At 37.0% G+C, this 23,104-nt stretch overlaps 1 protein-coding gene across 1 annotated transcript in view; it reads left to right on the top strand.

Moving 5' to 3' along the window:
* Positions 1 to 11,554: 11,554 nt before the first annotated feature.
* LOC149225952 (alpha-xylosidase 1-like) overlaps positions 11,555 to 23,104 on the top strand; it is a 42,633-nt gene continuing 31,083 nt past the window's right edge. The window contains exon 1 of the mRNA XM_089377350.1: positions 11,555 to 11,861. Coding sequence (XP_089233476.1) covers positions 11,647 to 11,861 — 215 coding nt within the window. The 5' untranslated portion in view covers positions 11,555 to 11,646. The remainder of the gene's footprint in view (positions 11,862 to 23,104) is intronic.

Here is a 23,104-nt window from a genome sequence, read left to right as displayed (position 1 = left end):
AAGAGAGACAACATATGACATTTACTACAATATCTTAAGTTAAAGATTTGAATGGTCTATGATTTCAACTGCCCTTTTCATACGACTTATGTGAAAAGATGGCAAACCTAACATGTGTTACAATAAGAACAATAGAAGAAAATAGTTTGAGAATGATCACAACAAAGACTATTCATAATTGGCAACATTCTTAATATTCACATTTTCTATCATTAAACACTGTTACATTGTTACTTTGTGTTCAAAATTTGTATTTCATCATTTTCATCATTCAAATTATTTACAGCCTCTATCACCTCAAAAAGCGGAGGTAACTGAGTAAATTCAAAATTAAAATGACAAAATTAATCTTAAATATATTTAGCATATTTAAAATGATAAGAATACTTATATGTTCAACAAATTTTGTGTGACTACACACGACTGACACTAGCCTAGATTCATCTTAATCCCATATCTATTAAGCGACGAGAGAGACTAGATCTCTCGAGGTGAAAACCCCTTTTTTGAGTACAAAACTTCAAGAAATGTTTGCACTTTGAGAAATTTGATCCCTCTCAACGCTTAATACATCCAGAATTAAAACAAATCTAAACTAGTTTTATTTATAATCCAATCTTAATTATAAATTTTATATTACAATTTATTATATTTATTTAATATTATTAAATATATCACTATCTCCCTTGATTAATTTTATTTCTTTAACTATTACTCAAATTTGTCATATTATTTTATAATATGGCAAGGTTATTCAAATTTATCATATTTTTTATTTGTTTTTATATTTATTATTTTATAATATGTTATTTATTATATTGTATTTTATGATTTTTATTTATTATATTTTATTAATTTTTATTTTCGTTTTGTATTTTATTATTTTAAACATATCTTATTTTTTAATATATATTTATTATTATTTTGGGTTCGTTAGTATCTTTGTAATTTGTAAGATTAATTTTAAAAATTAAGATCTAAAGATATTTAAGTCGGAATTACTTGAGTGATTAATTTGTATTGTTTAAGAAATTAAAATTTAAGGACACAAATTTTTTTGAAACTAAATACAATAACAAAATTTCAGTTTATTTTATTTAGTTAGCATAGATTCATCTTAATTCGAGATCTACTAAGTTTCTAGAGGGATTGAATATCTAAATATGCAAACCTCTTTTAGAATGCAAAATTCTCTAAGAAGGATTAAATCTCTCAAAATGCAAACCTTGAGGAAAGACTCGCACGTCCAGAGATTTGATCCGTGTCAACTCCTAGTAGATCCAAATTTAAGATGGTGATATTGAAATATTTTATTTATGATTCACATTCTCCACATTAAAATCAAATCTCTCAAGATGCAAACCTTGAGGAAATGTTTACACATCGAGAGATTTGATCCCTCTCGACGCTTGGTAGATCTAGTGACATTGAAATATTTTATTTGATTCACATTCTCCACATTAAAATGTTATTTTACTAGCACAAATCCATCTTAACTCTAGATCTACAAAGTGCCGAGAGGGATCAAATTTCTCAAGATGCAAACATTCTTTTGAGTGCAAAACTCATCGAGAGGGATCAAATCTCTCAAGATGCAAACCTTAGGAAATGTTTACACCTCGAGAGATTTGATCCCTATTGGCTCTTCATAGATCGAGAGTTAAGATAACGACATTGAAATATTTTATTTATGATTATATTTTCCACGCTAAAATGTTAATACATTCCCCCTTATATTCACAAAGAAAAAAATATATATTTTTATTTATGGTTGACATTGATTTTTTTGTTATAACTATTTTTAATTTGTTTTTTTTCTTTGATTTGACCCACCGCGAATTTGAACCTTGAATCTCAAGGTTTATACAATACTTCATAACACAAGGATCACCAATTGAGTTGCCTAGATTTTTTTTATTTGTTAATGTATGTATTAATTTATTCTTTTTAAATGTCAGGAAAAGATGTCCTTTATACTACACTGTAGAGAGCTTCTCGACACAATAAACATCATAGACTAATTTTTTGTTTTCTTTTAAAAAAATATTTATTAACGGAATATTTTTGTCATAATGATAAATAAGATGTTAACTAAAAAAATATAACTTTAAAAATCTATTTAAATCTTAATCTACTTAATATCAAAATACTAAATCTTAATCTACTTAATATTCAAAATACAAAATTAATATAAATCTTTGTAATTTTTTAATAATATTATATGCAAATTTCACATATCTATATGTCGAAATATTCTTATTTATATTTCTAGTTTTATATATATATATATATTATATTGTTATTATTATAAATAATATGTATCAATGTTTTTTTATATTTTTTTAATGAATATTGAAATGAATATACAATACTATTATAGAAATATAAAGTTAAACTAACTTATTTCATTGTTTTACATATCATATAGTTTATATATATTATATTTTTTAATGAATATTGAAATGAATATACAATACTATTATAGAAATAAGATAAAGTTAAACTAACTTATTTCATTGTTTTACATAAAATATTAAATCTCTGGGTAGATATAGTTATATATATATTCATTTTAAATATGGATTTATTCAAGATGGGAGAATGTAAAAATTTTAATCATTTCATATCTCAATTATGTATGATATGGAATTAAATAATTAAATTTAATGAGTAGATTTGAGTTTAAGATGGATGTAAGTTGATGTTATATATGTAACTATATCTATTCTATTATAAATGATTTTTTCAATTTGTTGTCAATTATTAAAAAACAATTAATTTTCAAATTTCTTCTTCTTCGTTTGTTAGGTAATATGAGTTCTAAGATGAGTGGCATGCCTAATTTGTGGCTTGAGTAGCTTCGACCCAAGGGTATGTAAGCCATCAAAATCATCGCGGGATCGCACTTGACTTGGGCCACACCAGCCCTTAGCATAGTTGGATTTTTGCCCACAAAGTTTCGAACCAATGACCTTTACACCACATAGTGACTTAACAAAACACCTTGTCACCGTCTACCCTACATCCCATGGGCTAATCAATTCTCTAATTTCATTAATAATTTATAGACATAAATAAATATTTATTATTTTTCTTATTACAAACTAATTAAATCAACAATATTTTTATATAATAAAAAATAAAATAATATTTTTAATTTTATTTCAAAATATAAATATAAATTTACTTTAAAGCTTACTTTTTATTTTTATATTTATTCTTTAATTAATTTTTAGTTAGGTTGATAGGTATTTTAATTTAATTATCAATAATTATTAGGTGGATGTTATAGATTTAACTTCCACCCAATAATAGTTAGGATAGAGAGTTGAGATTTTTGTTAAAGGGAGCTATGCCCCTTTTACTTTCAATTTAATTAAAACAATGTTACATCCACAAGTATCATTAATCACTTATTATTTGTTGTTGCTTTATTATGTTTTCCTTGTTAGATTTTTTTATTTTTTATAATTAATAATAATAATATTAATTTAAAATAAAGTTATAGTTTGGTTATTTTTTATGTTTTATTTATTATTATTTTTTTTTTAATTTTGGTAATGTGAGATGTATTATGAGGTAAGAGTTTTTGATGTCTATTATAAATTGATGCTTATTAACATTTACTCTTAAGATTGGTGATTGTTATGTCCAAAAAATATTTGTACCAAGTAAATCCACCCAAAGGGATCATTACCTGTCGGCTCAACCACAAAGCCTAAACTCGAGTATGTCAAGAGACTTGAACCCGTGACCTCTCAATAACAAAGGTGTTTTAACAACAAGGACTTGACCAACTGAGCTAACCCTCATAGTTCATTATATATATATATAAAACAAGAATGAGAATATATTTGTATTAAAATATGCACCATGAACATAGTAGTTTCACTCGGGAGTACAATGCTTTGCTTTCATTTTTACTATCAAACCCCCTGAACTATCCAAACTATCACGATTTTTATAGAGACTTCATACATAACTCAGAAAATGGGCGCTTCGTAGATGTAAATCTTACAAAACAAGCTTCCCAAAAAACAAAATTATTGTTCATTTATTTTGAAATAAATGAGGTTGTCCTTATCCTGAGCAGGCCCATTTAGATGAAAAGACTTGGCTGAAAAAGGGGTACTAGAACTGGTTGACGTAAGATGGTAGTCTTCCAAATTGTTCATTTGTGTCTTGAGCTCCTTGATTATCAGCTTCAATTCCTCATTTTGTCCATGCAACACATCCATTTTGTCATCTTGTTTGGTAATTTGAACCTCCAATTTCAGTTGCTTTTCCATGAGTGTTGTAATTGTTTCCATTTTCTCACTGTTCTTGTTATGCAACCAACTCAAAAAATAGAATAAGAGATAGATCAACGACTTCAAAATTAGCCTCTTCGAGGGGGCAACCTCCTTTACATTACACAAATGAACAATTCTTGGATGATACAAATGACAAAACCTTCTTTCTATATATAGGAGTCTGAGGGGTCACAATATAATCAAAGCTGACATAACAATAATAATGTAAGGGCACAACAATAACAATAGTGGGCTTCGAAAGATACTCTGAAGACCTTTGAAACCCTCGAAGCCATGAAATCCTGCGCGTCCACACTCGCACTGCTCCTCGGCCACATGGGATGGGATCCACTGAGCAGTAGCAGCTCCAAGGGCAGCGTTGTGCGCTCGTTCATAGTAGAGAGACCCATGGCCTGAGTCCTCCACCGTTCTGCAGTTGCACCTATTTTCTTGAGCACAATAAATCGAAAGCGGAAGAAGGGGCGGGAACCAGAACATCGAGGGGCGGAAAGAGGCTGCAGGGACCTCAAAGCCGGTTATCTGTGCTACTCGACAAGGTTTAAGCCTAGATCTACCAAGACTGCGATTTACAACCACTCCCTCGAGAGGTTGAATGTGGATACAAAACAGGAATCTGCTGAGAAAACAATCATTTGCTTCGACAAGGGACATGTAGAAACTGGAATGGCAGGGTACTATGCAGTTGTCTTCAAAGCGACTGATCAGGCCCATGATCAAGGGACTATTGATGGGTACAATGCTAGATCTATTCACCTATATGTTATCGGCTTGGAGGCCTGGAACAATTCACCTTTTGCGCTCCCTTGCCATGAACCTGAGCTTGATAACGCTACCCCTACAAGGCTATTACACAGATCTGGGCTGATCCTTCCCGTCGTGGAAGGGAGTATTAATTTCAGATTTCCCATTGATTTAACAGATTTGGCATCCAACAAAATGAATGGCCCACACCGTAACCAGTTCGGGAGGACTACACATGCCAAGTCACCCTTCTACCTTGGATCACAGCCCCAAATCGCAGAGGAAGGCAAGCAGACCGGTGGTGACCAGATCGGCTGGATCCAGATGAAGCCTGGGGAGAAAGCAATGGGACAACCAGATATGATAAAATCAAGATCCGCAAGTGATCTAATAGATCAGGCACTTAGAAGACCGAGCAACCCACATAAAGTTCAAATCTGGGGGCATGCAATCGCCAAGATACCTCTCTACCCTGAATCAGAGGCCCAAAATGCAGAAGAAGGCCTGAAAGGCAAGCAGAATGGTGGTGATCTAGCGGTTTGGAACAGGATGACCTGGGCAACAGATCGAGGTCATTCTCTGATGGATTCACACCCTACAGAGACGGATCTCACACAATTCTTTATCAAAACGCTGGAAGGAAAGCATTATTGCTTGAGGCTTTAGAAGGGCTGTAGGATCCAGGATCTAAGATATAAAATACAGAACCTCCTTGGTATACCAGTACATGGGCAAAATCTAATCCACATGGGACACAACTTACATGATAACTACACCCTTCAGGATTACAACATAACTACAGACTCGACCATCATCATCAACTTCCATCTGTGGGGTGGATGTTCTAGGACCAGCACAAAGAACACAAGATCCTTCAAAGATGCAGTCAAAGGTAAAGGGAAAGTGCAGACCAAACCAACAACAAACGCCTAAACTTCCCAGGCCATACATTGTAGAACAAAAAACAAAGAATCCTGCTCTTATCATAGCAATGCCTGAGGTAAATGCTTTGTACTCAGATCTTTATTCCCACTCAGTTATCTGTAGATTTAATGGATTTTGGCCCAAATCTGATGTTCTGCACCACTGGATTCACACTACATGGACACCAAACTACGAAATATACTTATGCCCCAAGGGTTTTTTTATAGTAAGATTTAATACAGAACAGGAAAAGGAATATATCCTCAACAAGGGACCATGGTTCTGGGGCAGCACAGGGCTCTTCATGACCCCTTGGTTTCCAGATTTCAATGCCAACACAATGGTGGTATCAAATATGCCAGTCTGGGTTAGGTTACACAACCTTCCATTACACTTCTAGCACCACAAGGTATTAATTGCCATAGGGAACCACTTGGGGAAATTTCTAAGGACTGATGGAGACAGACTCACAAAGGGAATATTTACTTTCGCCAAAATTTGTGTTGAAGTAGATCTCAGCCAGGGACTACCAAAAAGTATAACACCGAATTTCAATAATACACAGTGGATACAACCCTTGGATTACGAAAATACAACATTCCAATGTTGTGGATGCCTACAAACAGGTCACCTCCTCAGTGCTTGTCCACTGGAAAGAAACACCCCCAAATGGAACAAGAAGCAACAGAGGAAGCATAAAGGATGACAACATACAGAGCCATTGGAAGAAGAAGAAGACACAACAGAGACTACAAAATATAAAGTAGAAATGGATGAACAAAAAGTCCAGAGTAGCACACTAATGAAAGAGGGAGCCCCCCAGTAACCCTTTACAGCAACAAGCTTCCCAACCAACAAGAAAGGAAATATCTGGCAACAAGAGAGCTCATGGATCAAAAGGATCTGGATTCTGAGTTGGACAACGACTCTCCCATAATTATTACCAAAAATCAGCTATCCATTATAACTTCTAGCCCCAACACTAGAGGATGGCGAAAGGTGGAGAAAAAGAAAGGGAGAAAAGAATAGCATTTTTATTTTTTACTTTTTAATATTTTTTGGTTTCTGTGAAAACAAGAACAAATCATCTGCATATGCTCTTTAGCATCTACAAAATGTAATTTTGTCTTATGAATAAAATTACGACTTTTTCCACGGGAAAAAAAAATAGTGGGCTTCTATGGAGCACAATAATAACAATATGGGGACAACAGGGGCACAACAATAACAATAAGGGGCTACAATGACAATAATAATGGGGGAATACACTAGTATTAGAGGGACCTAACATGCCCCTCTCCTTCAAAAAGTGTTGTCCTCAACGCTTGAGTAGTTCTAGATGCTTCTATATAAAATTCTCATCCTCCCATGTGGAATATTCAGCGGGTAAGTTCTTCCACTTGATGAGATACTCTGAAATTGATCGATTTCGTAGTTGTCGAGTTCTTGTTTATGTGACTGCTTCAGGTTCTAATATGATTTTTCCTTCCTTGTCAAGTTCTGGCAATATTGTTTGAACTGGGAGCTTGTCACTTATAACCTTCTTTAAGCATGAAACATGGAAAACTAGGTGCACTCGTGAAGATGCAGGAGGCTCCAATTTGTATGCCATAGTACCAATCTTTTGCAACACCTTGTACGAACCATAATACTTTGGTGATAATTTATTATCCTTATTAGCTTGCTTGAGGGACATTTGTTTGTATGGTTGTAGTTGTAGAAATGCCCAGTCACCTACATCAAAACTTCTTTCACTGTGATGTTGATATGCTTCTTGTTTCATTCTATTCTGCGCCAAAGTGAGGTTATTCTTTAAGAGCTTGAGCACTTGTTGTTGATGCTCGATGTGGTCTTCCACTGCTTGAACCTTACAATTTTCTCTTAAAGATGATGTGATGGACGGTGGATGATATCCATAAAGTGTCATAAATAGAGTCATTTTTGTTGCAGTATGAAAGGAAGTGTTATACCACCATTCATCCAGAGGCAACCACTTGACCCATTGTGTCTGTTTATCAAATACAAAGCAATAGAGATATCCTTTCAAAAATTTGTTCACTATCTCAGTTTTCCCATCAGATTGAGGATGATAAGATGAGCTATGAGCTAACTGAGTACCTAGAAAAGAAAATAATTCCATCCAAAAATTTCCAGTGAAAGTGGGATCTCTATCACTTACAATAATCTTTGGGTTTCCATGTAGCTTTTGAATTGTTTCCATAAATGTAGTAGAAATTGTAATGACTTTAAATGGATGAGATAGTGCACAAAAGTGTGCATACTTGGTAAGTCTATCAACTACCACCATGATGACACTCTTTCCTTCGGACTTGGGTAAACTTGTGATAAAATCCATTTAAACCTCCTCCCAAAGTTGACTTGGAATGGATAAAGGTTGTAACAAACCCGAGGTCTTAATTGTCTCAACTTTATTTTGTTGGCAAACCAAGCATTCCACCACAAACTTTTGAATATCATATTTAAGGTCATCCCAAAAAAATTCCTTCTTAACCCTATGATAAGTTTTTTAAAATTCTCAGTGGTCTCCTAAGGGAGAGGTGTGCAATTCCAAAAGAATCTTTTGTTTGAGTTGAGAATTCTTACAGAGGTATAAGTGATCTTTGTACCATAATGGATTATTTTTCCAGCTAAATGTATTATATGTATTGGGATCTTCCTGCAACTTTTGAATGAGTGCCCACACTTCTCGTTATTCTTCCATTCATCCCTTGCTTCGTTTATCTAATCTGGTTAGATGATATAAATGGCACAAAACTATGTTTTCACATCTTCATCCTTTCTTGAGAGTGCATCTGCAACAACATTTTGCTTCCCCTTCTTTTAGATGATTTCAAAGTCATAACCCAACATCTTTGTGACCCATTTTTGCTGCTCTTCTGAAGATAATCTTTTTTTCTAAAAATTATTGAAGACTATCATGATCCGTTTTACCTTGAAGTGTCTTCCCATTAGGTAAGGTCATCATTTCTTAAGTGAATGTAGTACTGCCAACATTTCCTTCTCATAAATAGATTTGTGTAAATATTTTCCTTTGATTGGACAACTTTCAAAAGCAATGGGTCTTGCTTCTTGCATTAAAGCAACACTAATTCCATTTCTTGAGGCATCAAATTCCACAATAAAGGTTTTTGTGAAGTCTAGCATAACTAAGACTGGTGCTTGGCACATTGCCTCTTTAAGATGTTCAAAGGCCTTCGTTGCTTCTGAAGTCCAAGAAAATGCATCTTTCTTTAGTAATGTTGTTAGAGGTGTTGCTATTCTCCCATAATTCTTAACAAACTTGCGATAATACCCTGTTAACCCGAGAAATCCTTGCAGATGCTTTATAGATGTGGGGATTTTCCATTCCTTAATGACTTTAATTTTGCTAGGGTCTACCTTAACACCTTCATGAGATACAACATGACCTAGATATTCCACCTCCACGATGACCTGTTTGAAGCAACAAAACCCTAGAATCCAAAGTTCCAATACCAAATGTTATGCAACCAGCTCACAAAATAGAATAAGAGATAGATCAACGACTTCAAAATTAGTCTCTTCGAGGGAGAAACCTCATTTACATTACACAAATGAACAATTCTTAGATGATACAAATGACAAAACCTCCTTTTTATATATAGGAGTCTAAGGGGTCACAATATAATCAGAGCCGACATAACAATAATAATGTAAGGGCACAATAATAACAATAGTGGGCTTCTATAGGGCACAATAATAACAATATGGGGACAACAGGGGCACAATAATAACAATAAGGGGCTACAATGACAATAATAATGGGGGAATACACTAGTATTATAGGGACCTAATAGTTCTTCAAAATCAGGATTAGAAAATCAATTTAAATGACATATATTCTTTCATTCAATTGGTGCACCAATTGGTTTGTATTGTCATTCATAACTTCAAAAGTCTATTATTTGTAACCTTGAAACTTTCATGCTTTATCCCTGGCTGCAAGTCCTGCCATTGACAATGAATTTTCACAAGCGATGTTGCCCCAGATTAGAAGATGAAACGTGCTTCCACCCTTTTTAGTTTCAACCTTGCAACCCTCGAGCAGGACCTGCCTTGATGACACAGAGTTGAATGATTTGAGTAGGTTGAAGTGTAGAGGCAGGCGAGCACCTATCTTGTGATTTCTGCGCGGACATCCCTCCTATGCATAATTCAAACCTAAGGGTTTCCTGGGTGAGATCCTCCACAACTAGGACTTGAATGTTGACTTGATGCACGGTGGCACACTGAATCCTACTCGGAGTCTTGTCTCCTCTAAACAAGTTGCAACAACTTTGCGTGTAATACTTCTTATTTTATAACGTTTCATGCAGAGTGGCACCCTTATCATGGTGACTCCAGGGCATCACCCTCCCTCTATGCTCAGATTCTCGCTGTAGATTTCTTAATTATCCCCATAATTTCTTCTAGAGTGCATCATTCTCTTGCTTAATATGTTGCGTGCTAATACAATGTGTAGTGGAGTCCTCTGCACATTAATCCCACATTGGAAGTATACGCAAATCCCACCCCTGTTTGTAATTATCCTATTGTCCAACTTAACACAAAGCCACTGGATGAAGGCCTCCTTTGGGATATGCCATGTATGATGGATTACTCTCATGTGTGACATTGTGTATGATGTAGTGTGCGGTGTTCTTAGCTTGGGTTGTATGTTATCACTACTATAATTTGCATGATTAATTCCTTGTAGGGAGGCTCCATAGCCCAACCCCCCCACATCATTTTTGTTTTCTTCCCTATGCTGGGTGACTATAGGAAATAATCTAACTTTAATATGTTTCATAACTGAAACTTAGGGAATTTGAGAGAATATGGGTTTCCCATTGATAACCAGATCACCCAACTCTGAGTTACACCCTTCGTTAGCACATTTATATGTCTTCTTGTTGAATTCACAAAACACATGGAAGAATGATACAAAGTCCATACATTTCTATCTCCCTAATTCTTTTCATGAGATGGACCAATGCCTTATCTTTTGGAATTTATCCCTTAACCAAATGCTATATAAGAAAAAGAGAATCCCCTAACACAGTAAGGGAAGAGACCTTATATTCTCTTACTATCTTGATCCCTTAAGATAGAACACAAGCTTCAACAAAATTATTTGTCATACAACCAAAGCACCTAAATGCTTTACTACTTTGATTTGCATCGACCCATAGAACACCCCTCTATTTAATTTATATAACTACAATATCTTTTTAATATTAAATAAAAATAATTCCTCAATACCAACCATTTTTAACATAAATAAATACTTTTCTCAATTAAAACTTTAAAACATCTCTAAATATATATATATATATATATATAATTTTCTTAATTAAAAAGTCAATTTATTTAAAAAAAAATACAAACATCTTAAAAATACAGCCAACCAAGACATAGTCTTAGCAGTCCTGTTCTTCCAACTGCTGGTCCATTTCGTCCTTGTCTGCTTTGTCCATTCCAACACCATTCCCACTATCGGCGAACGCCATCCTTTTCACGTTTTGTCAATCCACAATCTGCCAATGGATAGGTCCACCCACCTTCTTATCATCCCAAAGTCTTCATATAGGCTTCCGCTCCGCTTAAGCAGGCGGCCATGGAAGCTCCTGTTGAATGAGCTTCAGACACGATGGATCAAACAACGTTACCGATCTCTCTCCTGGCATGGATATTCATTTTCCTCTGCGTATGCTGTCCATCCGATGCTGTTGGAGCTGGTGATGGGTACATGCTCTCTTCCTTCTCTGAAGCACCAGATGGAAAATCCTTGACAGCCCAATTGCAACTCATCAACAACAACTCTCTCTATGGACCGGATATCCAACGCTTGCAATTGAATGTCAGGTACAGTGATGTCTTTCTTTGATTATTTTTCTTCGAAATCTCAAATTTGACTTTTGTTAGAGAATTTTGAATTGCATCTAGAGTAGCTAGATGTAATAGAGTTCCCATAGCATTGGGATCCATTTACACTAAAGCGTGTATATAGTACTGTACATTGGATGCTGATTTGTAACTTGATTTCTATTGATTTTCAGATTTTGGTGATTAATTTTAATTTTAATTTTTAACAAAGTACTCCATTTAGTAATTTAAAATTACGTAAGTTTATGGGCAAGGGCAAGATATTGGGTAACAAGTAAAATATCTCAATTTAGGTGAGATCATCTTCCCAACCCACCAAAATAAACTCAATTCTCAATGAAAAACCATTTTCAAAAAAACACACAACATAAAATGATAAAATGCAAATTATTTGCAACAAAGAAAACACCATTTCTACAGTGACAACATGGTGCAAACCATTTCCAGCAAAGGAGACACTATTCGTAGATAAAATGCAGTGGAAAATGAAAAGAGGATCCCAAAAATGCCATATGGCAGTAACGAGAGATTTGAACCTGAAACAACCCTTTTTGAGTTAAAATACTCCAAAATATATTACTTGAGACTTGACAGCTTCAATCAAGACCTAGCACGGCTCATAATGGAAGCTCAAATACACGGGCCAGCATGCACACAAACATGCAAAACGTAAAAAACCACAAGGGGGTTTCTTGTACATTAATTATCTTGGCAACTGATACTATAGTGCTTGCCCTCAAGGGGCTTTTGCTGCTAAAGCAATTAAAACTTGAAAACTACAACACAATTCCACGACTCTGAGTTACCCACGACTCAGAGTTTTGGCTAGGCATACATTCCACACGCAAAATTACAGCCTCTGTCCCAGGAGTCATCTACCTTCTGCTTCCAACGGGACGGTGGGTTCTTCCTCTTGCTTCTTATTCCACTAGGTGCTAGCTCTTCTGCAATTCTCCTTGCAGCGCTACCCAGTAAACACACTGGACTGCCATTCTTTGTTTTCAAGGATTGGTTCTACCCAGCGGGCCAGCACAACTGCTGAAACCAAGTTCTTACTGTTCCTGAAGATTCTACCCAGCTTCAATATACTGAAACCCTTTCTTCTATTCACTTTGTTCTCCTTTTCCTCTTCAGAGTAGCTCTCTTCTATGAGAAGGATGCCTCCTCTTTTCTTCTAATCACTCTGTTCTCCTCCTTTTCCTCTTCAAGAATAGCTCTCTTTTATGAGAAGGATGCCTCCTCTTTCCTTAGCTCTGCAATTCTAACCAGCACCCCACTGGAATTGCCCTATCATCTCTCTGCTGTCGCTTCTTTTCTTTTTCCTTTATACTTTTTTTTTTCCCTTTTCCTTTACACTTCTTTTCTCTTCCTTTCCATTCTTCTTCCTCTTCTCCACTGTTTTTATGCCCATTCTCCCTTGTCTCTGTTCTTTCTTATTCGCAAGAGGGATATCTGCCCTCTTCTCCAAAACTTCCTCTACCCAAAAAAAAAACTAAGAATCCCCGTTCTTCTTAAACTTCAACAGCTCTCTTTAATAAACTTAATGGTCTGAGACTCTGACCTTAGAAATAATGCCAAGTGTGCCTTTTCAACCCTACCAACAAACAAATATTAAAGGCCATGTTGGAACAGGCCTGGCCACCTTTAACCGCTCTCAAAGTCATTTGGGCTTTGACCTCATGGCCCCATCACACATTAATTAATTTAACAAATGCATGGGAAAGCATATACCTTTGGTTGAGGAGTGGAGTATTCGATGGCTTAGAAGGAAGTACACAAGGAAGGGCAGACAATAAGCGTTTAATAATATATCAGTTGGAATATACATTGTTGAATATACACTGGAATATGCACCATTTATATTCAACAATAAATATCCCAACCTTTATAGTGTTTAATGCGTTGCTGCCAGGTGCATATTGTTTGCCCACAAGTAAGTGGGATGGTAGATCTGTAAATGTAAAAAATTGAAATCCTTTCGGATGGGGTAATGATTTGACAACTCAGGCTTCATTGGCAGCTTGACCTCTTTTTGCCACCAATTTGATGCATGATGAGAGTCAACCAGAGGGTGCAAGTTTGATGCCCATGCATCAGCCTCTCCCGCGAAAAAAAGAAAAGTGAGCAACTACTCACAAGATTGGTAGAACAACCATCCAAAGGTTGAGCGATTCATTCCAACTCTATTTCTGAGGTCCAAATAGCGTCTTCCGAGCCTCTGCCTTCCTTAGGTGCACTAATGCAAGGCCTCCTTCCTCACACTTATGTACCAGCCTTTTTACATCAGCTCTTTGCTTATAACCTTGGCAACTCCACTATCTTTGTTGCTGGCCCTGATCATGCACAGACTTCATATACTTCAAAAATGACTTGGCATCTGCACTCCTCTTGCTCTACTTCAATGTACGTGTCATTTCAACATGCACATATGCAAATTTGTGCCCTTTTCACTCACTCTTTCCTTTGACTCGACACCTTGAGCCACTCATGGTTTTGCACCTTGCATTTGGAAAAATTTCCATGGTTCATTAAGCTTTTGTTTACAGTGATAAGATTTTTCTTGGAATGGGATGGTTCCATATCCAACTCAAGAAAATCCTTTGTGCCTTTTGTCTTTCTCCTTGCCTTTTTTTAGATTTCGTGGGCCACTAATACAACAAACGTCATTTCCTTTTGGTGCTATATGGACACAATAAGGCCCCGCCTGCTATTTTTGTCATTTCCCTCATTGGTATAATTCCCACCAACGATCTTCTTCCACTTCCCCATTTGCGGGTGGCATTGTTCTTTCTCATGTTGATTTTGGGTAGCATCGGCTCCAAAATTTTGTGGAGGGGCTAGATCACATGAGATCTCCAAGACCCAGAAATTGTTTGGAGAAATTCCAACTGGATGAGGAGTTATTAAAATAATTAATATTTTTGATGGGTTCTCACCTTGTACAAGCAGCTCATAGGGTCCTTGATGTATCTGGTCAATACCAGGCCGGGCATTTGTTACGTTGTCAACACCCTTAGTCAGTTCATGGTAGAACCAAAGAGGGCGCACTGGGCAGTAGCCAAGCATGTTCTCAGATATATACGAGGAACAATCGAGCATGGACTAATGTACACCCAAGGCAATGACATTAGGTTGAGTGGGTTCACTGACACAGATTGAGCTGGAAGTTTAGTAGATCGGAAAAGTACCACTGGGTATTGTTTCAACATTGGATCAGGAATGACCTCATGGTGTAGTAGGAAACAGAAACCCGTGGCTCTTAGCTCAATCGAAGCTAAATATATGGCAGCTAGCACAGCTTCATGCGAAGCCATATGACTTAGGAAATTGTTTGTGAATCTATTCAGGAGAAAGATGGAAGCGACCAATATTTTGTGTAATAATCAGAGTTGCATCAAGTTCTCTGAGAATCCAGTCTTTCATGATCGATCGAAGCACATTGATATCAGGTGTCACTTTATCAGAGATTATGTCCAACGGGGGGCAGTACAGTTGAGGTACACCCCAACAGGAGAACAGGTGGCAGACATTCTCACCAAGGCCCTAGGAAGAACAAAGTTTGTTTTACTTCAAGGAGAAGATGGGGATCGTGAAGAATCCATTTCAATAGCAGAAGCGGATAGTATAAGGAGTTGCAGTGCAACAATTAGCAGTGGCAGTGTTATAGCCAGCATGATGTAGCATATTCAGAGGGAGCTGCAGTACAGATGTAGCAGTGACAGTTACAATGTCATGGGAAATAGTACAGGTCGCAGCAGCACAGTGGATGAGGGACAATAGACCGAGCATCAACAACGCAGAAGACTGGTGCCATGGATCAGTGTGATGCTTCTATTAGGAAGTATTGCTAGAGCACATTCCTTGCGAAGAGGGAGTGTTGATTTTGGGTTGCATCGAATGTGCTCTAGCTCCGAAATTTTGTGGAGGGGCTAGATCACATGAGATCTCCAAGTCCCAGAAAGCGTTTGGAGAAATTCCACCCGGATGAGGAGTTATTAAAATAATTAATATATTTAATGGGTTCCTAAATGTAAACTTAAGAAAATAAAAATATTAATGGGTATTAATAAAGATATGAGTGAGAAGATTCTAAGAGATGAGGATCAAGTCTGTTTTAATCTTAGCCATTAATTAGAGACTTAATCTCGGTCGTTGATTCATCAACAGGAAAAGTATAAGAGACGTCTTGAGAGTCATTTGGAGACACACTGGGCAAATCCTCAGTAACACGAGGGAAATCGATTCTCAAGGAGAAGGAGTTTGATTTTAGAGGGAGAGTTGCAGGGTGAAGGAAGAGGAGGGCATCAACAGCAGTCAGAGACTGAGAAGGAGGTGACGCAGGGCATTCGAGAGACAACGCAGAGGGAAGAGCAGGAAGACATCACCATTGGAGACGCAGTCCTCACGCAGGCCGACATAGACTGACGCAGAAGTGGGTGAAGGGTCTCCAAGGTGTCAGAAGTAGAACTTCTCCAGGAGGAGGAGAAACTTTGTCTCAGGTGTTTCTCTCAGAAGTGTCTCAGTTTTTTTGTAGAATCATTCCTTGTAAAGCGATTGTTGTTGAAGATTAATAAATAAACCCTCATCTGCTACACTGGTTTTCCCACATTGGGTTTTTCCGGGGACAATTGTCCAAAAACAACTATGTTGATGTGATTGATTCTTGTGCTTGAATATCACTTTTATTTTCTCTATGTAATTATGTGATAACTGTAGTAGAATTTATTTTAATGTTTACTGAAGGGTTTCATAAATAACTTATTGTGGGAAATAAGTAGGAGAAATAAATCAGTCACTGTAGTAGAATTTCGTGTTAGAAATTTTCACATCTCATTCCCACCAATGATCTGTTGAGAAATCAGTGCTAGTAGATTTTAGGGTTTGATTCCTCTTTCTTGATAGTTACTTGTGAATTATGTTGGCCTCTTTTACTTTTATTTAGTTTATCTTTCATCAAGCAATTACCAAATTATATGTGTATGAAGATCACAAGAACAAGAGATAGAAGATGTAGGCACATAGCCAGGGCAAAACCCCTATAAAGGGAAAACCCATCAAGAACTCTTCAGTAGATTCAAATCAAGATGAGATACTCTTCTAGACTTCTAGACCTAGACAAAGACCTCCTCCAATCGCCAAGTCAAACCTTCCTCCTTATAGATGTCCTTTTCTCAGCCTTCCAAGTGTCAACGCTTCAAGGTGCAACTTTAGATCAAAATTTCGGCCCCAACAGCAGATTTTCGGCCCCCTAGCTTCAGAACTTCAACCTTGCAATAGAAACAGACTATTAGCCCCAACTTTAACCAAGTATCTTCACACGTGTGAGAGAAAGGTAGCCCAAAAACTCGATTTTCTTCTTCCTAGCTTTCCAACAACTTCACACTCTTTTCCAGCCACTGATTCTTAGATATCGAACTTGTTGATAATGCTCTCCAAATGAAGTTGAGTTGCTCAATATATAGGCTTCTTGTGAGGTTGAATTGCCCTAATCTAGGCTGATTTGTTGAGGGCAGGGCCGACTTGGTGTGAGGTGACAAATTATCTTTTTGACTCAAAAATAATTCTTTTTACATGATACAAAATCCCAAGAAGGGTCTAATGATAATGACCATGGCTCTAATGACTCAAGACAAAACCTAGAAGCCCTCAATGGGGGCTTTGAACTAGAAAAGATTGACCCAAGCATGAAACCCATGCTTTAATAAGTCATTTTCTTTTGACAAGTACAATTATAAAGACTGAAGCTAGTTACATTCTTCAACATGATCTTCTTCCACTTCCCCATTTGGCGGTGGCATTGTTCTTTATCAGTGATTTAAGACATGAATATTTTTTCGAAGTGTCTCTTCTCCTCTTCTTTAATTGCGATAATCAAGGCTTCATCCATCATCTTTGTTGCAACATTTTCGTTGTTTCTTCCTCTACTTCAATATTTCAGCTACAATGGGCTTTTCTCCTATGTGTGGAACATTGCGCATGCTTCTTATCCTTGCAACCAAAGTACAAGAATATGCATTAGGGATAACAAGGGTTCCTAAAAATTCTTCTTCTAGTGATGGCCACTTGATCCTCTTCAATTATCTCAACATTAGCACAACGGTTCTTTTCTACTTTCACTGATTTTATCACAAAGGTAGATTTTACATGTTGATGGAGTTTTGAATGGCTTAGGATTATGGTTTCACTTGATGCCTTGGTTAATAGTTGATGGCATGATTGATGATGTAATGGATGCTTTGATGGTTATTTGTTTGGTATACTTGTTTATCGTGGAGATAAAGCATTGCATTTGGTGATCTAGTTTTTACATTAGTTAGAGAGAGGTTGATGGTACGTGATGACATGTATATCTCTCGATGGAATGCCCTAGCATCTTTGGGCTTGTTTGCCATTGCGTTGGCATCTTGGTTTGGTTGACATCATTTTGTTGGAGAATGCTTGGCATTTTGCTCCTTTCTGCCCCTTTGTTTCACACTCATTGGGGATGATTTGACATGGTTAGAGGCTCATTGTTCTAAAGCCCTAGTTGTTATGGATATTTTTCACACATAGATATGTTACTTATGAGGTGGATCATGGTCCTATTTGGAGTCACCCCTTCATTGGCACATATAGGCACATACACACTTGTTATTATTTTATTACTTGAATGATGAGGTCGTCCCCCTTTTTTGATCACTTGGCTGGGCTGTCATATGGATTGATGGTGATACATGGCTCTTTCTTCCATCGATCTAACACCTTCCATACTTTGAGAATTTTTTGGTTGATTGATGGTACACATTTTGAGGGATGGTCTTTTGGTTGATGAGGGGCCACCCCATTTCCTTATGGAGTTAGTTGAGTATTGATGGCATTTCACATATGTTTTTCACAGATTCGATGCGTTATTTCATGGATCCACTTGCTTGACATTTGATTTGAGGAAGGTGTCCACCATTTGAGGCTACTTTGCACTCTTCCATGCCTTATTTTATGGGATGTTTCTCTTGGAGGTCTTACACGTGCTATCATAAGAGGTTTGCCTTGATTCACACCCTACTTTGAGGAGATGTCCACCTTTGGAAGTTACATTGCACACCTTTTCTTGCTTGTTGATGGGATGTATCACCTTGGGAGGGAGGGGGTTTCATGGTTTTATGCTGTTGTGGATGTTGCTTGCACTTATGTTTGTGCTTATTATTGACGATGTCCACCGTTCTTGGAGCCTTTTTGCATTTATATTTATGTTTGAGGGGAAAGTCTAGCCCAAATGGGTAGCCAAGTTGGTCAAAGACCCCTCTGCCAAGTTGTTGGCCCTATGTCATGAGGCATGGGTTCGATCCTTCTCGAGTCCATCAGGGTCAGACTCCATTAGTAGAGTCGACTGGGTGTGAGGCCCTTTCAGGTGGGCCTGCCTAGGGGTGTTACTGCGAAAAAGAGAAAAAAATGAGGGGAAAGTCTCATCTTGGAGAGCTTCAAGTCCCACATTGGAGGACACCTAGGAAGTTCTAAACCCTAAATCTAGGATTTCATTTTATATTTTGAGGACATTCTAGCTTCAAGAGAAATTGTCTTTTACTAGAGGGTTGAAATTTCTAACGAACGAATATCTTTAGATATAGAGTGGCTGTGAGATTTTCAAGTTGTGATCATAATAGAAATTCCAACATAAATTAATGGAGTTATGGTGTATTCAATATCTGTTGCTAGAAAAATTTTGTCACATTTTTATGCACTCTTGATAGGTTCTTTCACCTTGGAGAGCTTTATTGAGGTTGTTGCATAACCAACTCCTTTATTTTATTATCATTGACTTGTCTTATTAAGTTGGTTATATGACAGCGTTATTGTATTGTTTTTCTAAAATATTTTATTTATTCTTCTTGGAAAAGAAAGTGGATCTCAACAAATCATTGCTACTTTCACTAATGCAGTTGTTAAGAGGTTATTTTATGATATTCCTTGGAAAGATTAGTGGATGTAAGAAAACAATTATTATTTTATTGTAGAAGGAGATGTAGCTAAACTCTATATTATGAGTAGCTCTCTTCATTTGTAGTCATGGTTGGTTTGTGAGGAGTTTCTCCTCTTTGTTGAATATATTTTGTGGAGGCTTAATGAAATTTTAAGGGTTCTTGCTTATCATGTTTGAAGATATATTTTATTTCTAATTGTTGTTTGTGGATGCTAGGGATTGCTTGCAATTTGCGAAGACCTTATTATAAGAAACCATAAATAATTCATTTACCATATATGAAAGGGTTTTATGTGAGAAATTTTTAACTTTTAATCCCTTTGATGTCATATTTCTAAATGTCTTGTTTTGCATCTATCATCTTGTTAAAGTTGTTGCTGGATCAAATACTTCATTGTGGAGTTCACCATTACAACATTATTTCAGCGTGGAACTTTTAAGGACCCCTCCAAGTACATTTCATCATCATTTAACAAGAAGTTAAAGCTTATTGCAGCATGTATAGCAGTTCTATGTGTCTTAACCATTCATAAATTTCTCTCTTTGGCTTGCCCTCTTAACTCTATTGGCCCATAATTGGACAAGCACTAGTCCCTTATTCTTCTTCACCCCTTTATTTTCCTTATATGACAAAAAGACAAAAACACTTTTTTGCTAAAACTATATGGGGCCCCATTTTTATAGCTTTAATAATCCTAATACATAGGATACCCCTTTGAGTTGGAGAAGAGCCAATCAAAAGTGAGAGGATAGGTTGCTTAGGTGACAATGGTGTATTTTTCCTAGTCTTTCTCCCTTGTATTGCAACTTGTGGATTAGGGTTTTTCTCATCAAGTGTGAGTTGGGGAGGTAATGCTTAGCAGCCTTAGCACTACTGCATGGTGCCCTTCTCATCTTGTGCAAGCTCCATGCTATTATTTATCGTTGTACACTCATCAACAAATAAATGCTCAAATTAAACAAGGGCTCTCTCTGGACTCTCCTCTTTCTCTTTTGCAGCTTTGAGTCTAGCATTTGCAACTCAGGGTTGCTTTATCCTCATCTACTTTCCATTTCTGTTATGGCAACATCATCATTGTCATTCCCCTCATCCCTATCCATCTTCTTCTCCTTCGTATCCTCCTCTTGGATGTAGGAGTCTCCGCCTTTGCAATGAAAACAAATACTGGACACATATTTGTGTCTGCCCTCTACATCCATAGCCTTCAAGGTTGGTTTCTCTTCAATTCCAGTAACACTTCTCATGTCATGCTTCTCATCCTCTTCTCTTTCAACACTATTTTTGACAATTTCACTTTTGAATATGTCTACATAGTTAGCAACTTCTCCATAGTTGCATTCCTTTTTCAGTGCTTGACATAGTTACTATCTTGACGTCTGGTTCATCATGTACAACTTTCTCAGGGATTGTAACCTCTTGCTCTCTTACAACACTTTCATTGCTGTCCTGTCCTTGGATATTTTTTCAGACGCTATATCAATGACTGTCCTCTTCACTTGCAGCAATGATAGCACTGCTTCTACCTTCTTCTTTTTGACAGTTTCACTTTTGAATACACCTACATAGTTAGCAACTTCTCCATAGTTGCATTCCCTTTTAGCGCTTGACATAGTTACTATCTTGACATCTGGTTCATCTTGTGCAACTTCCCCAGGGATTGTAACCTCTTCCTTTCTTACAACACTTTCATTGCTGTTTTGTCCTCCAAAGATTTTTTTCAGACACTATAGCAATAGCTGTCCTCTTCAATAGCGCTGCTTCTTCCTTCTTTAGTAACTGCACATTCATAAACATGAAATGTGTTAATTAAATCCACTGCCCTCAGGGGCATGTCCTCTAGGGACTCTTCATCCTCAAATGCACAAATAATAACTTCCCAATCATCAGCCTTTTCCGACTTTGCCAAGCATTTAAAGACCAATTGCTCATCATTTTCTCTCGACTCCATTGCTTCGAGATTTTCCTTCACCTCCTCTGCACAGAAGGCTTCTCCCCTCTCCCGCCCTTTCTGCACTTGGAAGCCTTCAACTTTAGGATTGACTTCAAATTTAGCACCCTCGTGAATATTGTCTTTCTTCCACATTGCTTGGGAATTTTCCTTCACCTCCTCTACATAGAAGGCTTCACTCTGCCACCTCTTCTGCACTTGGAAGCCTTCGACTTTAGGATCGACTTCAAATTTGGCACCCTTATCATGTTGTCTTCTTCAGCACCTGTTATCACTACCACCTCAGTATCTAAGTCATCTTCAGTGGTGTCCTCATGTACTGCTATTGCTTTCATTGCCGCTAATTTCACAGTTTCATCCTTGACACAATTCCACTTGTTTTTTAGCTTTTTTTCCTTACCTTTTTATCTCAGTATACACATTCCTCACTTTCAACCCAAGCTTGCTTCTTACTTTTGTGCCTCTGCACATCCTTCCATAAACGAACAATCAAACAAAATTTGGGTTCCCCAAGAAACTTCCTCCAATTAATAGTTCTCTTCAGGTGCACAAATTATGGTCTCAACACTAGTACCATCGCCTTTGCACCCTACTTAGTTGCTGGGAGGTCTTCACCTGTTCTCTTCTCTAATTCAACGTAAAAATATGCTTTCTCTACATGACAGGCTCCCTCAACTTGCTTCTTGTCAACTGGCAGCACCTTCACAATTTTGTCCTTTTGCTGTTGTGCCTTTGTTTTTCACACTTTCTCCTTGTTTTCTCTTCCTTTTGGGCCTTCTCCAAGGGTGTAATTTGTCTGAAAAACCATTGCACCTCCTCTTGTAAGGCCTTGTCAACTTCAAATTGATCTGTTATGGCCTTTCCCTTGGGCTCTCTCTTTGCTAGTCTAACTCTTAAGACCTCTCCCATGGCCTTTAGCTATACATACAACATCCTTACCTCCTTCTCTATGAGGTCCAGGCCCCATATTCATTTCCTGAGAAAAGTTCCTACTAGCAGCTTCCTCTTCACTGGATTTTCTTCACTCAAATTCCCTTATACAGTTCTTCTCAATTGATATTTTGTTGGAATTGTGGTCCTTGGACTTTTCTTGGATGCCATTACCCAATAATGATGTTTATTTGAGCCGTGTTCAACCCAGATTTTAAATCTGCCACTCAATCTTCAAAACCCCAGATTCTAGAGAAATCAAGGCTCACATGCCATTTACCAACCACAAACAGTTTCTATATCTGCCCACAACCACAGGATGTAAATTTCATCCCTCACTGTGTGCACCTTCAACTCCTTGCCAACATACCCAATTGCTGGTTGGA

Source organism: Pinus tabuliformis, chromosome J, assembly GCF_031772625.1.
Source record: "Pinus tabuliformis cultivar Carrire ecotype Pingquan chromosome J, CPIR1, whole genome shotgun sequence".
NCBI classification, from domain to species: domain Eukaryota; kingdom Viridiplantae; phylum Streptophyta; class Pinopsida; order Pinales; family Pinaceae; genus Pinus; species Pinus tabuliformis.
This window is presented reverse-complemented; position numbering and strand designations above follow the sequence as displayed.